Source organism: Vespa velutina, chromosome 3 (genome assembly GCF_912470025.1).
Source record: "Vespa velutina chromosome 3, iVesVel2.1, whole genome shotgun sequence".
NCBI classification, from domain to species: domain Eukaryota; kingdom Metazoa; phylum Arthropoda; class Insecta; order Hymenoptera; family Vespidae; genus Vespa; species Vespa velutina.
This window is the reverse complement of record NC_062190.1, coordinates 3410266-3428017: the sequence shown is the minus strand read 5'-3', so window position 1 is coordinate 3428017 and position 17752 is coordinate 3410266. Positions and strand designations below refer to the sequence as shown.

Below are 17752 nucleotides of genomic sequence, written 5' to 3'. Positions count from 1 at the left end.
AAAATAATTAAATACTTCAATAAAATTTAATTTTAAACTCGCAGTCATTATCTTCATCTCATATCAAATAAACGCGAACCTTTTCCATTCCGATGAGTAAACATCGAAATTCATTTCTTCTATATGTGTAAGCTTAGACAATTTATAATTTCATTTATTTTACTTTCATAACTAATTAATATTTAAAGAATAGTTCTTACAATCGCGAAGTAATGTTGATCGGTTTTTCATCATATTGGAACAAAATGTTCATCGTCCAATAACAAAGAAATTTTAAAGTAAGTAAATTTTTATATTAAACATTTTTTCAATATTTTCGATTTCTTCTTATTATAACGATAATAATAATTATTTTATTTCTATTTTTCTATTCCTTCAGAACTTCATAGCAATAGCACGCGTAGCCAACTTTTAGATATTTGTAGATACTATAGGCAAATCAAGAATTAAGTAGCTCGCGTAGATAGCCACGCTTATTCCAATCTCGAATCTCGGGTCAAATAATGAAAGCACGATCGGTCATGTTTAATAAGGACGATCTTTCATATTTTTTGCAATAAGTAAACAGTTATCTCTTTTTATCGAAAAGCATAATCATATAAATATATAATAGTGAAACTGATTATATTAGTTTAATTATTCTAGTTTCTCTCGATTGAGACCCATGAGTAAGAATGATGAATGAGGCCCATGGGTATGGGTCCTTGGGAGGGGTCTTGGGCGGGTTTTTCTTCTTGTAATAGAGAAAAATCTTGCTTAATCTGAGTATTTTGATTTTGCTCGGATGGAGCAATCTTTCAAGTATTCATCTCTTGTTCTCAATTCCATTGTTCTCACGCACATTTCGAATTTCTTTGCTTTTCTTCCTGTTCTTTTTTTTCCAGGCTAGATCATCGAGATATCGACTTTCTCTTCTTCTTCTCTAAGCTTGATCATCGAGGGATAGATTATAGATTCATCTGTGGTGTGGCGATTAGTCGACGAGAAGATTCGATACATCGGCGAGGGTCCGACATATCGTCGAGAGGTTCGATTTATCATCGTGGGATTAAATTTTTATACGAGAGATTATGGGATCTTTCCTTGTCATATACAGAGAAAGAACTCTTTTCTTTTCCGTATGAATAGGATAAGAGGAACACTTGCGTGCACGTCAGTGGGCACAGGCGTGGATATTCGCGGAAGTGATTAATAGTCTTACTGTGGAGTTCTTTTTATTGTTTAAAATTCTGAAAAAAAGAACAATCGTGCTCAAGATGGTCGAAGCTTCCAATATTACGATGATCCTGTTATTTCATTTACATATTTCTGTTATAACATTTTCAATATTATGGCTATCCGTAAGCGGGGATTGATTTTCTTTCAGTTACCATTGGGACATAAATTCTCGCTGGGACATAATTTCACCCCAGAATTCGAATTTTACAGTAAAATCATCATGAGCCTATAGGTCTCTAGAAGCAATAATCTCTATGCGGTGAGATCTGAGTTGGTACTGCTTGCGAGTTATTGTAATCCATAATCTGGATACGTAACACAAGTACTACCTAGTGAATGGCTGCATATTTCAATGCGTTTTCAAAATCTTTTCTTCCTAATTCTAAATAAACATTAAAGTATTTACATTTTACATTACCGATTATATTTCGATAGATAAACAGATTAAGTATAGTAGAATCCTAAAATAATTTTTTAGAGAAATACACTAAAAAATTCGAATTTCTTTATTACTCTTATTGATTATATATGTAGATAATTATTAGCAACTATTTAGTTATGTATAAGGTCTTAATAAAAAAAAAAATAAATTTCTTTTCTCCATTATTAAAGACTTAGATTCTGCTTTGATCTTGTTTTTATTTTTGAATAATAATAGCGGTAAAATAAAAGAGTAAAGTTACCCGTTAGCCCGTGGATTTTCATATGCATTAATCTCCATTTGATGAGACATGGATACTCGATATTACTTTTGGTATAATGTATATTATATTTTATATGTTTTACATTTCATCACAAATGATATCGAGTCAATGGTTACTTAAATACATTTTAACTATCTATATAAATTTAACTAGAAACAAAAACTATAAAATTTGTATAATTAATCTATCTTCAAAAAAGTATAATTTGACATATATTCATTTTTCGTTTTTATCAGATATACTATTATTTTTACTGCATACAAAAATTTTTGTCACTAACTAACCCAATTGTTAAATTAAGCGTGATAGGGATATAACCTAACAAGCTTATATACCGATGCAATAGGCGCATAGTGGGGACAATGTTTCCCTATTGCGCTTGTAGTTCATATTTTGTCCGTACCTGTCGCTGAAATCACATATACTACGAGTGAAAGGTGGCGAATAGCCTTAAAGAATTTGTTATCAATAAATCAAATATTATACGCAAAATTAACATCAGATTTCCATGATGAACAAATAATAATAATACTTACTTTATAATAATAATTAATCATAATAACGATTTAATTGTTAGAAATGAAGGACTTCAAAGATTCTTTTAATAAGCTTATCAAAAATCGCTATGCCACTATAGCTAGTGCTTGAGAAAACCACAGTATTTGTTCAGTCAAATTCTTGCCACCAACGTCGCCACTGTAATCGCCACCATCGCCGCCGGTTTTGAATACGATCAAATTCTTTCATTTTCTGTCGACGCGTTACATATGTTTCTTTAGGAACGTTTTTAAATTTAGACGAATTAATGTAAATATTTACATTTCACATATCAATCGATAGTTGATACGATGATAGTTGATCATATTAAACGGTAATATATATTACAAGATTTATCGAATTTCTTTTATAAGGACAAACAGGTAAATCTACAAACGCGAATAGCAGACAAAGAGGGAGAGAAAGAGCGAGTGAGTGAGAGAGAGAGAGAGAGAGAGAGAGAGGAAGAGAGAGAGAGAGTACGAACAGATCGCAAAGCAGCTGATACATAAAGATGGCCGGGCTGGATACAAACAAATAGCAGCTAGCGTATACTGTTTTCTACATGAACGACACCATTCAATGGTAAGTATCTTCGATAGTACGATTGTCGTACGATCATCGTGTAAGCGTATCGAAAATACATTTTCCAAAATTCGTCGACAGAAAACTCTCGACCCTTCGTTCTCCCATAGGTAGAAATTAGAAGTGAAGAAAGAAAGAGAAAGAATATGAAAAAGGGTGAAGTGGAGGGGGGTAGTGTGAGTGAGAAAGAGAGAGAGAGAGAGAGAGAGAGAGAGAGAGAGAGAGAAAGAGAGAGAAAGAAAGAGAGAAAGGGACGGAGAGTAACACCTGTCCTGACCTGGTCAATCAGATTTTTTCGTTCCTTACCGTGGTAACGCGTTAACGAAACGTTACGAGAAAAATATATTGTTTGCTTTCACAATCATCAAAAATTAAAATCAGAAATATTTTTTATAGATCGTAGGATGCATTAATCGTGCATTAATTTGTATATAAAATTTTTATAAGGTAAGAAAATTGTCTTCTCTCGACATAATTTCAACGACGATATTACTTACGTTGAAAGAATCATGATAGGTGCTGTGTCATTCCGTCGAACTAATACAATATTTTTCTTTTTATATGCATATATGTTTGCAATATACTCATATTTTTAATTTTTTTAAATAATCTTGTAATTATTCTCTTTGAGAAAGGATTAGATCATAAAAAAAGTAAAATATAGAATAAAGTAATATAAGTAATATAATTTGTCTTGCAGACTCTTATTCAATGATACTGTATCCTAAAAGGAAATCAATGTACAAGCGGAAACCTATGAAAGAATATTAATGTTTTTTAACAGACGTCATGTCTGTATTAAATGAGTTCTTTGAAGCTTTTTGTGTGAACTATAGATGTTTAAATTAATTAATAATGTGGTAATAATAGTCTGATTTAATATGAAGAAATAACAACCCATAATGTGCCAGTGTTGTAAAAAGCACTATTAGAAGGTAAATATTTATATGTCAAATCCTTTGCCTATCTCTGTTTTAAAAAATTTGTATTCATTAATATCATATGAAATTTTATAGGCACAAATGTTAGAGGGTGGTTATATTAGTGTCATTTTTTGAAACATGGCTTATAATCCACATAATGTGAAATATCCATCTGAAATACACGACCATCCGCAACCAAATATGACAGGATATACTTATCCTACACATCCGCCACAGCATGTGCAACAAACGGATGAAAATAGAAATGAAAATAATTGTGGAAATAAGGAGACGTGTCCTCAAATTTCGCATCAATCTTCAAGCACACAAACAATTCAAAAAGTAGATGCGGCTACAATGACAGATCCTTTGCAAATAGATTTCAGACTTACTTCTGAATATTTAGCACGTTGTTCCAGTACATTAGGTTTACCATATGTAACAAAATACGAGGATAATAGCAATAATTCTTCACACAATTGTCAAGAAGTTCGGCCAAAGCTTGAATTTGAAGTAGAACCACAGCACATCAATGGTGAGAATTAGCATAAATCATTAAATATGTAATTAACAAATATTTTTAAGATATATAGAATATTCTATGTTCATCAGTAAGGTTATTATTGTTATTTACAATTTTATCAAAGGTATGCTGGTGTATCATTGTCCAGAATGCGCATATAGATTTGAAGATCGTGAAACATTGCATGAACATCTGGAGGATCACCGGCAGCGGCCTCATATCTGTGATATCTGTGGTGCAAGCTTGAAGCGAAAAGAACATCTTGATCGACATAAACAAGGCCATAATAAAGACAGACCTTATCAATGCAATATGTGCTGTAAAGCGTTTAAACGTAACGAGCATCTTGCACGCCACATGATTATACATTCGGGAAGCAAAAATCAAATTTGCACAGAGTGTGGTAAAGCCTTCTACAGAAAAGACCATTTGAAAAAGCATTTACAGAGTCATAACAGTAGTAGAAATAAAATTTTAAATAGCTCACAAAATAACCAAAATGGTCAAAGTACTAACGAAGAAGGACTGAGTAGTTTTGCCATGATGATGAGGCAAGCTGGGCCACCTCCGTTTTCCATTTTGCGTACTTAGCTGTAAAATCTACGCATGTTTTTACGTGAATTATGAGCAGAAATCTTTTTTGTAATTTAGGAAAACGAATTTTTCAGGGTTGAACTTCATTAGAATTTTAATAAAATATTATAAATTGTGATTAATATTGCAAAAGATTGCAATCACGATTTATCGAACAGTTCTACGTTATTGCCTCTTAACGTATACCAATATGAGCAAATGAAACATTTTCAATAACCTTTATTTTTTTGATAATAAGTTTCAACCGTTTGTGCTATCTAAAAATTTTCTAAATCGATAAACGTTGATATGTTTGATTATAAATATTAATTTGCTTGCAATCAGACTGATTTCAAAATCAGTCGTCTAAGTCAAATTAACGTAATTAAAATTATTCTGCTTCTGCTAAATATTATGGAAAGCAGTGACTGTTATTTATCATTAAAAGTATGTTTTCGTTACTGTTTAAATGAATAATGTGCTAAATGTTGTTAGCTAAGAGTTACTATGACAAAGGTTATTATACCTCTATCCTTCTTATAATAAATAAGACGAACATTTATAAACCTTTTGAGAAACTGAGTAAAATTCGATATTAATATTTTATGACATTTTGCCTACAAGCGTGTCTGTTATTATGTGCATATGTTGGTAACCATAGAAAAAAGAGAGAGAGAGAGAGAGAGAGAGAGAGAGAGAGAGAGAGAAAGAGAGAGAGAGAAAGAGAGAAAGAAAGAGAGAAAGAAAGAGAGCAAGAATGAATGTAATATTATTAGGTAATTAATTAATAGTTGGTATTTTACATTTACACTGTTCATGTATTAACAAGCATACACTGACTCACGTATACATATACGCACGTTACAAACGAGCGTACATGTGTATACCTTATTATATCGTTATTTTATCATAATATGATTATTATTATTGTTACAATCCCTATTGCCACTACTTCTGCTACCGTTATCACTGCTTCACAGTCATTTTTAGTACCATTAAATTTATGATTATTATTATTATTATTATTATTATTATTATTATTATTATTATTATTATTATAATTATTATTATTATTATTAATAATATTTTGTTGTATCATTCTTGTATATTATTTATATTTATGGAGAATAATTGACTGTCCATCGGTTTTGTTGTATTATAATTTAAAAGTGAATGAAGATGTTTGTGTACACCAGGCAAGATGAGAGAAAAGAAACAAAAACGAAAAAAAAACGTTATGTTATTGGTTGTAGCAACATGATTAAATAAATCATTATTATATAAATTTTGGAGATTTATCTAACCGCATGAGCAATTAATTTTTTATAATTTATCGAACGGACTAAGAAGAAGGAAACAAACGAGGATGATCGGTTAAAATAAAACATCAACGAAGTTTGCACTTTTTCCAGCATTTTTTTACAATTTTTATATATGTATATGTATTATGTAGGGTATTACATAAAGCAGCACTGGGAAATATCTGAAAAATGTTCACAAACTTTAAACTTCCATATCTCTTCGCAGCCTAAATTCGTCTGTATGTTGCTATATACCTACATCTTTCTAAACGCTTTTTTTTCCTTATTATATAAGTCTTGCCCCTTTTCAATCTAATTATCCGTTTTTTTCCCCTCTTATGCGTTTCTGAAAGTTACACGTTTTATGCACTCTATACAAAAATAAAACGCTGAGATCATCAGAGGGATCGTCTAGTTATACACAATTTTTTTTCTTTTTCCCTTCCTCTTCATCTTTTTAACCTTTTCTCCTTTTCACACTCTTTCTATCCCTTTCTATCTCACACACTCTCTCATCACATATACATCCTCTCTCTCTCTCTCTCTCTCTCTCACTCTCATTCTTTCTTCCTCTTTTCCTTCCGAAATCTTCGCATGTATTTCTTTTGATTTATACACGACGATGAAAGAACTGCATATTTTGTACCCTGGAAGACTGCGGTACAAATGTTCAACTTTATGGGAGCGGATTTTGTGGGTTGAAGGGAATAAGGAAGGCAAAAAAAAGTAATATAAAATATTTAAAAAAAACAAAAAAATTAAAAAATCAGAAAACAGAACAATATTAGGATACGTCCGAACAAAAAATTTTGTCCTTTGATGGATTGATTACAAAGTGTCCTTTTTCTCGAATTAATGCTTACCGGGTGTCCACGAAGTACACATAATTCTAATAAAATGATTTCAATATAAATTTTACATTTTATTCATAGTATCAAGAATAATTATTGGATATTATATTCTCGTATTTTGGAGAGATTGAGAAAAAGAGAGAGAGAAAGATTGAGAGAGAGAGAGAGAGAGAGAGAGAGAAAACACAGAAAAATTAAGAAATATATTGAAAAATACTTCGCATTACGAACTTTCTTTTTGTGGTGGGAATTATAAGTTTCCTCTTCTTCATGGTCACATGGTAAGCTTTTCGAAACGGCCCACTAAAAAACTTGTAAAATCTTCAAATGACTCTCTCGTCTAGACTATTCGGGGAAAAAAAATATATATAATTGAGCTTTTAAATGCTTTGTACTATGTCGAGGAATTTTTTTTTTTATATATGTAGCTTTTCCACATTTCCCTTCGATCGTATCTCACTCGTTCGCGCGCTGACGACGACGACGTTGGGTCCTTCGCGAAAAAATCGCTTATAGAATCGCACGCATTAAAATGTATGTTGTGTGGTACACGCACGCACGCACGCATGCACGCCAAGTGGACGACAAGCCGAGCAAACTAAAACATTTTGTTCTTCGCTGACGAACGAGGAAAGAACAAGGCTTGGTTCGCACCCAAAAAAAAATGACTTTAATCGATAGGAATGTGATTAATTACAAACAAATATAGCAAAATGCAATGTACATGAAAAAATTGCAGCAATTTTTTTCTCAATATTCAGAACTCTAAATTTGAAACTTCGTACATAATAATGTAATAGTAACAATAATAATAATAATAATAATAATAATAATAATAATAATAATAAAAATAATAAAAAAAAAAATAATAATAATAATAATAATAATAATAATAGTAATAATAGTATTAATGTAATAATAATAATAATAATAATTCTTTAGGCCACATTCCAATCGGTTTTTTTTTTGTTGCAAACCCGTTTTAGTTTGACCCGTTCGAAGATCACGCGTTTCTTATACGAAGGCTTTCAATCGAGTTCACTTTTGGCTCTATCGATCGATTTAGTACGATTAAGAGTTTCGACGTTGCGTAGAAAAATATTGTTCTCATCCGTTACACTCATCCTTCGGAGAAATTCTATTTGATTTACAACATGAAGTGTGTATGTGTATATGTGTGTTCATGTGAGTGTGTGCATTTATCATTCTTCCTTCCTTTTTTTTTTTAGTGTAAGTAAGAATTTTTTTCTTCTCTGTCCATCGAGAGAACGGCTATTACACAAAAATCTGTTTCGATAATCGAAAATATTATTCTTAACTCTTTCCCGTAATAATAGTTATAGGCATGGATATGTCCCCTCATTGGTCGAAAATTATTTTCGTTCGTACAATGGGTGACATATGTATATTTAATAATGAATTATTGCCTGGAAACCCTCTAATCTTACGGATTAAGGGCCTGCGGTTCTCATCTTTTATTTAAAATGTTCAGAACAATTAGAGGATTACATATTGTAATCTTTATCCACGTTCCACGCCGCAAATATAATTTCAAGAATTTTTGTTTGTTCATTTATTTTTTTTTTTTTTTTTTTTTTTTTTTTAATGAAGAGTAGTAAATGCGTTATAATAAAGTGTAAAAAGAAATTAATTCACAGAATTTTTCGGGAAGCTTTTTTTTGTGTTTCTTTCCGTTCATTTGATCGGTGCTGATAAAACTAGTTCACAGTAATGATCCTCTAATTGTTTTGAACAGTATATTATTTTACATATACATATCCACAGCGTATAATAATATGTATGAATGCGATATAATAAAATAAGCTGTTTAGAGTTCACTTTCTAACAACAGTAAATGGCAAAAATGCGCTTCGCCTGCAAAATCCAGGAAAATCCAAGATATTCAAATATACGGGAAAAAGTTAAATTTACGACAACTACTTATGCATGTGAAGCATTACGAATGATGCTCACGTAATGGAAAAACGAACGTCCTTATCTTTTTTCCTTTTTTTTTTTTTTTTTTTTTTTTTTTTTTTTTTTTTTGTTTTATTTGATCACGAGAGATAACGCTTCTGTCATTAAAAAATATATGAAGACGCTAACCTCTAATCGACACACTGTTACATTATTAATGTTTATGTACGACCGAACGAGCCAGAGTAAGAAGCATATGTATATAAACATAAATCCTTCCTTTCGTGACCTATATTTTTTTCGATTTTTTGAAATCTTAATCATCATCGAGTTAGAACATTATAAAATCATTCATGTTGTTTATTTTCTTTCCTTTTTTTCCTTTCATTACGTCGATCTTTTCAAGTAAACTAACCAATAAAATTTGACAATCTATTCAACGTTTACTTTCATTACTCGATTTGACAAGTCAAAATTAATACGTCCCTTCCTCTACTTCTCATCTTTGAATTTCCCGCTAAAAATGTGACTACGTAAAAAAAAAAAAAAAAAAGAAAAACGTTGACAAAAATTAACGCACGAAATGTAAAAAATATGTCTAATTATTTAACTCGAAGCGATCAAATTAAATATATTACGTACTTATCGATTTAAGTATATGATATATATATATATATGTATGTGTGTATTTATGTATGTACGTATGTGTAGAGAATATATTCAAATAGCGCAATGTAAAAATACATTATTTTGCATTTTGAGTCGCACGAATGATTAAGTACACGATTTCTAAATGTGTTTTGAAATAAAAAAAATTAAAGCCCTTTGAAACATGTTGAACGTGTTCAAAAGTGTTCAAAAGAAAAATTAAAAATTAAAAAAACAAAGAAACATGGATGTCAATATGTCAATATCTTCTTTTTTCTCTATCGTATCTTTCATCGATACTTGTACGAATTTGTCAATAACAAGGTGCAATGATCATTATCATCATCATCATCATCGTCATCATCATCATCATCATTATCATAATTATCATCATCATCGTCATCATTATCATCATTATCATCATCATTCTCATCATCATCATCATCATCATCATCATTATCATCGTCGTCGTTTTCGATGATTTGTATCGTTTTCATTACCAAAAATATTTAACCTTACTTTTTGTCGTTATTTCTGTCTCTTTCTTTCTCTCTCTCTCTCTCTCTCTCTCTCTCTCTTTCTTTCGCGTATATGAACTTTACCGCGCGAAGATCTTATATGCGAAAAAGAAAATGGAGGAAGTAGCAAGTACATATACGCGGTGTTCCAAAAAGAGTCACGCACAACGCCATTTCTTTTATTTTACTCATCGAAAAAGTTAGAAGAAATACGAAAAATTCCAGCGCTATGCGAAGGCACTGGAGAATTGTTTTTCCTTTTATTTTGAGAGAAAAAGAGAGAAAAAGCAAGAGAGAGAGAGAGAGAGAGAGAAAGAGAGAGAGAGAGAGAGAGAGAGAGAGAGAGAGAAAGAAAGAAAGACAGAGAGAGAAAGAGAGAGAGAGAGAGAGAGTGAGAGAAGAGAAAGAAAAAGAGAGAACTATTTTAAATATCGTTCTTTCTTTTCATTTTTTTTTCTTTTCTTTCCTTTTTTTTTTTCTTAGGAACACCAACTTCTATTTACTCGAAGAGACGGATAATTTACTTTGTTTAATTATTATTATTATTATTATTATTATTATTATTATTATTATTATTATTATTATTTTCTTTTTTCATTAAAAAGTATAAAAAATCCGTCGAATACGAGAACACCGTTTTCTTAATCATAGCTTTTGAATAGACCACCATTTTGTGATGTCACATTTCACATTATTTTTGTAAAGATGTACAATTTTTGGAAAACTTTCTTCTCATCACTCAACTCCGTTGTATAAATCATAAAGCTATATTTTATTAATTATTTTCTCTTCGCATGATTAGATCAATAATACGCACGGCATTTTTTTTTGTTCTCTCTCTCTCTCTCTCTCTCTCTCTCTTTCTCTTTGAATTCTCGGTATAACTACACACACACACAATATCGACATTGCGAGTTTTTTCTTCAGTAGCTCCATATTTGGCTTGCTCCGTTTTAGGAGACTATCTCTCGCTCTTTCTTCTTCGACTTTTCTTTCTCTCGTTCTCTCTCATCCTTTCTCGCTCTCACTTTCATTCTTTCTTTCTCTCTCTCTTTTTTTTCTCGCTTTCGCACGCGCACTAATTTTTTTCTTTCTCAATTTACGTCGTATTTTTGTTGTCTTGTATACAAACTTACTTACTAAATGTACCGTCTAAGGTGTACTCTCTTTTTTTGTTGTTGTTGTTGTTGTTATTTACGATTACAAATACGTGGCGGTGGAGTATTTTAATACAGCTCATTCTCTTATACTTTTATAATATAATATTTATGTATCTATATATATATCTATATATATATAAATATAAATATATAGATATATACAACTTTTAGTATATACTATGTATGTCATATTCTTATTATATCATTATACTTGAGGTCTGACGAAACCTGAATTTTCGTGTTACTTGCTAAAACGTATCACGCTAGAAACATGATGCGGAAGAGTCAACAACGAGGATCAACCGTACGATAATTTTATAACTTTCTTGGATTTTCTTTCAATTGTTTATTACTTTTGGAAAGAAGATATTATTTATCGAACAAAGTATAATCAAATTAAAAGTGACATTTCTCAAGAGACTATGTCAGAAACTATTGGGCTATTGTCTATATCGATTAGATAGTTCTTTAAATGGTGCATTAGTTTAATAGTTAATCATCGTTGTGCTATGACATTTGATCTTTAAGTATGAAAGTATTATACAACACAGATGCAATACTTCAAAAAAGTTGGTTATAATGAATATAGTAAAAACCATCGACATTATTAGTTTCAACATTATGTTAAAAATTATCATTGGTTTAGAAATCCTCTTTCTCATAGTCTTCTCCTCGATTAAAAGTTTATTTCGCCTACTTCAAATGAAAAATCTAAAATTGTTGTGTAAAGATACATTCTACAATTGGCATTCTACATATCTGAAACTTTCCAATCTTTTTTCCATTTGAAAAATTCGCATCACATTCCTAACCAGGCATATACGTTACATTTATACAGTACCTAAACATATTCAACACTATCTTCCATCATATTGACGTTGAATTAATGTTTAAACACGTACAAGATACTTGACGACAAACATAAATGTACGATAGTGTGAGCGATCGTAACCGAACAGTTATTGGTATGGCAAGAGAAAACGGCAAGGAGGATTTAAAAAGAATGGCACAATTAATAAGTCTAAAAAAAAAAATTAGATAGATAATTGATAACGCAAGTTCATTTGGATAACTAGAGCAAGAAATCTCTATCCAAAATGATCACAGTCCACGAGGGTTATCTTTACAAAAGGCTCAATATATAAATTAAACAGTTTATCAACTGTACTTATTTGAACATAATGTACTGTATACACATATAAAAAGAAAAAACAAAAAACCTAAATATATACTGTACCTTTAAGGACAGAACTTACGAATGTAATCAGTACTCAACGAAGATTAAACAGATCTAACGAAAAATATCTATAAAAACAATGTAAAAATCATATAAAAACGAAACAAACTCAATAAGAGTTTGTTTACAAAGGATTTTAGTACGATCTTGATGAATCGTAAAATATATATATATATATATATATTCATATAAATATTTACGCACTTATGTATAAAAGTATACATATAAGCACAATTTTGGAACTATCGTAAAATATAAAATACTGTCAACTTTGTATGCAAAATCAAAGAAAACAAAAGAAGTATAACTTTTACCGTGCACAGAATATTGCCATACATAATAATAATTATTAATATATGTTTTCTTTTTTAATAAATCCTATATTTTAAAAATTAAAAAATTTTCATTTAAAATAAATTTAGTAAATAAATTTAGTATATTAAGAAGTATCATCTATATAATGCATTGTTAAAGTATACTCAATATGTTGAAATATAAAATATTGAGAAAATATCAAATTTTTATGATATTAATTCAAACTGAAAGACATACAATCGAATAGACATTGGGACGAATGTTTTTGCATCTATATTGCCCTTACAATTCTAAAAGATTCTTTAATATGATAACTTGTTTTGCACTATTCAACCGAATCAGATAATTATAAAAATCTGATAGATACACTCGCAAATACAGCATTTCGATCCAGCACAGTTATGAAGAAAAAAAATATAATTCATTGTATTTCTCTCTCCCCCGCTAACTAGCTTAGTTTCCATATATTAATACCAAGCTTTCACAAAAATATGTTTTGTTTTTCATACATACCATGAGTATGGCAAGACTCTTAAATCAGGCTCCTAATCTAGTTCTCTTACTGAAATTATACTTTGTATGCACTTCAACCCATACTATAGTGTGAACGTGTCTGTTCTCGATCCTTGCTCGTATATCACATTTATTCATGCTATAAAGATCTAAAGAGAAAATGTTGAACAAATTCTGGACATCCTTCGAATCGTTTTGCATCCAAATATAATTGTGGATGCAAGAATTCGTACGTTAAATAGCATCCGCATGAACGAATGAATTCATCGTCGTTTATAAGAAGGATGCAAGAAGCAGAACATCGTTTGAATCACTTTTAAATGAAATATATGTAGAAAACTCACTATGTCCGAGCCACGTGAAATCGCTGAAACTCTGTTCGCGGAGACAATCGTGTAGCGTCATAATGTTACCTCTTAGTCGAGGTCTTCCCCTGCTCTCAGAAATCTTTTACATGTCCTAGAAAGCCGAGCTCGTGCGTCTGATAATGGCTGGGTGTAGCAAGCGGAGTAACGTTCGATTGGTGCGCCACATTGACTGCGGCCAAGTGATGATGATGTAATGTATGATGCGAAGTATGAGTATGAAGAATATTGTTTGGATGGGGAACTTGGAAGTTCCCTGGTGGCGGGGCTCAGGATAGGAGAGGACCTGGATGCCCGCCTGGAAGAACGGACGATGCTGACACGGTCGTCGTTTGCATACTGGATACATTATTCTGCTGTTGATTCTGTTGAGTACCTAAAATAAAACATTAATCATTCTACCAGGTGTACAAAACTAGAGTAACACAATCTTTGCATATACAGAGATTAAAATGCATTATAAAATTTGTTGAGATCTGTCGGTCGAAGTAGTATCTTACCAGCATTCTGACTTAATTCAGCTTTCACTCTCCTAGCAATATGACTCCTAGTATGCTTTCGCAAATGATCTTTTCTATAAAAGCCTTTACCACACTCTGTACACACATGACGTTTCTCGCCAGAATGTATTACAAAGTGCAACGTCAATTGTTCTTTTCTCTTGAAAGCTTTTAGGCACACAGTGCAGACATAAGGTCTTTCAGGATTATGACTTTGCTTGTGGCGTGTCAAATGATCTTTCCTTTTTAAACCCGCTCCACAAATGTCACAGACAAATCTTCGTTCCATAGTATGACCTAATAGATGTTGTTCCAGCAATTCTCGTTCAGGGTATGCCATATGACACTCAGGACAGCAGTAAAGTGTAGAGCCATCTAAAGCTGTAGTCAATCGAATTTCTCCTGGTTTTGGGCGTGGTTTTTTTTCCTTTGGTGGCTTCTTCTTCTTCTTTTTCTTGTTATTTGGTGACATCATGATATTAGGCGTAGTTGTGGTAGCTACAGCTACGGATGTTGTTTGTGCCATTTCGGATTCCTTCTTTATACTTTCTGCAGAGTACTTGAGAAAATGATGTAAGCTAAGCGGCAAAGTACTAGCTGGTAAATGACTAAGATAATCAGCTACGGTGGAGCCAGGCGTTGCCAAGGACTGCCAGGTTGCAGGCATCGTAGCAGGTGTTTGGGTGTGGGCATGTTGTTGATGATGTTGATGCATCGTATAGTCCTGCTGTCCACCATTGGTCGCAGTGTCCCCGTTACGCTGCTGCTCATCCGCCTTCTTATCCTTGCTTTTGTCCTTATCCTGTAGGAGATTGCAAACGTCCTGTTGATTTATAGTCTCGGTGGCTTGCTAAAAATTGGGATCGGCGATGGATTATTAGAGCTCTGAAGACCGTCTGAGTACGTCTGTAGATATTCAGAGTCTAACAAGGGGGCGAAGAGATAAATGAAAGATGTTACCTGATGATACGAACGTTTCTCTTGCATTCCAGGAGAATTGGAGGGTCTCTGTTGCACCGGTTGAGCTTGAGAATATGGCACATTGGGATAATGGTGGACGTTGCTGTTTGGATAATTAGCCTTGTTGTTCATCATCACTTGAGATTGAGGAGTTTGTACGCCGTTGGTCTCAGGACGGTACTTTCCCATAACCGGCACTCCGATCGGAGGCTGGTTGGGAAAATGATTAGCGTAACGCGCGCCTGCACCACCGGAGCCGTCGGTCGCGAACTGATGGATACTCGGTATAGTGCCGGGAAAGTGGCCTCCGAACGGCGGGAAATTCATTGCAAACCGTCAATCATATACCTAAAATGTAAATGAAATTATGAATAGTTTCACGTAAGGATTAGAACGGCGGGAGGTGCGGGAGAGGGGGGTTAGGGCGGGGGAGGGGGGAGGGAGAAGGAAAGGAGACTCGACGGATAACGAAAAAGATGAACGAGAATAAGTTTTCAGGCGCGGTCAACACGAGCTGTCGGCGTCGATTGACTCAACCATGAGATTCGGCGTCGAGTTAGTCGAGAGATATTTACTCACAGCAACGACGTCCCTTTCCCCATGTTTCTTCGTCGTCTCTCGTTGATCGAGCACTTTTCTCGGGGAATTCTCCTCCCGGCGAGACAGACAAGAAGGACACGAGCCGAAGCGAAGAAACGCGAGTCAGCACGCTGTCCTAGAGTGGTACTTTACTCTTTTTCACCGCGAAAAATAATCTTTATTCTATCGTTATCGTTGTGTCGTTATCGTCGTCGTCGTCGTCGTCGTCGTCGTCGTCGTCGTGATCGTCGTAGTCGTCGTCGTCGTCGTAGTCGTCGTCGTCGTCGTAGTTGTCGTAGTTGTCGAGTTGCGTTGCCACCACCGTCGCCGCCGTCGTCGTCGTGGTCAATTATGTCTAAGGAAACGCGACAAGATGCCGTGTGTTGAGATCGAAAAGATCGTCGCCGCACCGGGAAGTGCACGGCTTGGAAGAACGTACTCTCCGGACGGTGGGGAGAAGGGAAAAAACGAAGAGCCTACTGTGTAGCGGCCGGGATCGTCGCGACGCGGCGACGACGGCGGGGTGGCCTGTCGAAGGGAGAGAGAGAGAGACAGAGAAAGAGAGAGTGAGAGAGAGAGAGCGAGAGATAGAGAGAGAGAAGGGATGGGGAGAATGATCGTTAGGGGGATGGGCAGGGCGCGCTTGGCACGTTTGTGTGTGCGGAAACTTGAAGGAACGCGAGAGCGGTGAAGAGACAGGAGGGTAAGCGAGGAGGACTCGAGCGTGGCTAAGCGAGAGAGCTATCGAGAAAGATGAGAGGAGAACGAAGAGGATGCGTTAGGGGAGAACAAGAGAGAAAGAGAAAGAGAAAGAAAAAGAGAGAGAGGAGGGAACGCGTCTTTCCCCCTCCCGGCGCGCGCGCGCGCGCCCCCAGTCGATACGCGGGGGCCGAATTCGCACGAAATTCAGCAGAAAATGGCCGTGCACGGGACGTTTCCCCGACGCTCTCGAGGATCTCCTAGCACTTCGGCCGCGTTCGCTTACCATTTATCTCAGCTGGCACCTCGTGCTCGGCGATCGCTCGGGTAAAATAAGATTTTTCACAATGACGAAAATCCTTGGCTGGACAAAAAAAGGATGGCCAGTGACGATGTAGTGTGCGTACCGTTGACACCTGTCCCTCAAGTCTCGGCGCCCCCACCCCACCCGTCCGCCCTCTACTGTGCCAGCCTCTTAACTATTTTTTCTCTCTCCCGGCCCTCCTCGCGGCCGCGCCGGCGAAAATACCCGAATCCGTTGGGGTTTTAACTTCGAATCGCTCCCGGCGACCTGCCATTACGCTACCTCTTTCTTACTCTCTTTCTCTCTCCCTCCTTCCTCTTCTCACGCCTCTCTCTTCACCCTCACTCCTCATGCACTGTGAATCTCTCGATTGTAGCCTTTGGGAGATACGACAAGGCGAAACCATGCGAAATCGCTTTGGATCGCGAAATCTTCGATTATCGACTCTGGTTAACTAGAGAATTACCTTCAGGATTAAGCGTAATTTTTTTCTTGACCGAATTACGTTCGCGATTTTATGCTCTTGATTATACATATTTTATATAATTTTCCAATGTGTATATATGTGTATATATTTATATATATATGTATGGATATACATATAAATACATATATATATATATATATATGTATATATATATGTATATAAATACACACATATATATATATATATATATATATATACATATATTTTATTTTTTTCCTTATCGATTAGTCTATATTACAAAAATTTCTTTTCTTTCTACGAGGTTGATTTTTTTCTTTGTTTCTTTTTTTTTTTTTTTTTTTTTATTGGCCACAGGATAATTTAATAACCTCGTA

General features: G+C 34.0%; 2 protein-coding genes and 1 long non-coding RNA gene across 7 annotated transcripts; 1 reads left to right on the top strand and 2 right to left on the bottom strand.

The window, feature by feature from the left end:
- Positions 1-1112: 1112 nt before the first annotated feature.
- LOC124947588 lies at positions 1113-5757 on the bottom strand. Its single transcript, XR_007100447.1, has 2 exons — positions 2459-5757; positions 1113-2331 (listed from the first exon to the last, which is right to left on the bottom strand). It is a non-coding gene; the product is annotated as an uncharacterized LOC124947588 (long non-coding RNA).
- LOC124947587 (zinc finger protein 16-like) lies at positions 2584-10027 on the top strand. Of its 2 annotated transcripts, XM_047489959.1 has the most exons (6): positions 2584-2729; positions 2834-3044; positions 3126-3491; positions 3745-3979; positions 4061-4502; positions 4615-10027. In XM_047489959.1, the coding sequence occupies exons 5-6, from the start codon at positions 4106-4108 to the stop codon at positions 5079-5081; spliced, it is 864 nt and encodes a 287-aa protein (XP_047345915.1). In that variant the 5' UTR covers positions 2584-2729; positions 2834-3044; positions 3126-3491; positions 3745-3979; positions 4061-4105; the 3' UTR covers positions 5082-10027. The 2 variants fall into 2 exon arrangements, with proteins under 2 accessions (XP_047345915.1, XP_047345914.1); XM_047489958.1 differs by lacking the exon at positions 3126-3491.
- LOC124947585 (zinc finger protein Gfi-1b-like) lies at positions 7107-17497 on the bottom strand. Of its 4 annotated transcripts, none has more exons than XM_047489955.1 (4): positions 15928-17497; positions 15349-15696; positions 14389-15211; positions 7107-14264 (listed from the first exon to the last, which is right to left on the bottom strand). In XM_047489955.1, the coding sequence occupies exons 2-4, from the start codon at positions 15673-15675 to the stop codon at positions 14158-14160; spliced, it is 1257 nt and encodes a 418-aa protein (XP_047345911.1). In that variant the 5' UTR covers positions 15676-15696; positions 15928-17497; the 3' UTR covers positions 7107-14157. The 4 variants fall into 4 exon arrangements, with proteins under 4 accessions (XP_047345911.1, XP_047345912.1, XP_047345910.1 ...); XM_047489956.1 differs by having other exon boundaries at positions 14389-15190; positions 15928-17494; XM_047489954.1 differs by having other exon boundaries at positions 14389-15238; positions 16913-17494.
- Between the last annotated feature and the right edge of the window lie 255 nt (positions 17498-17752).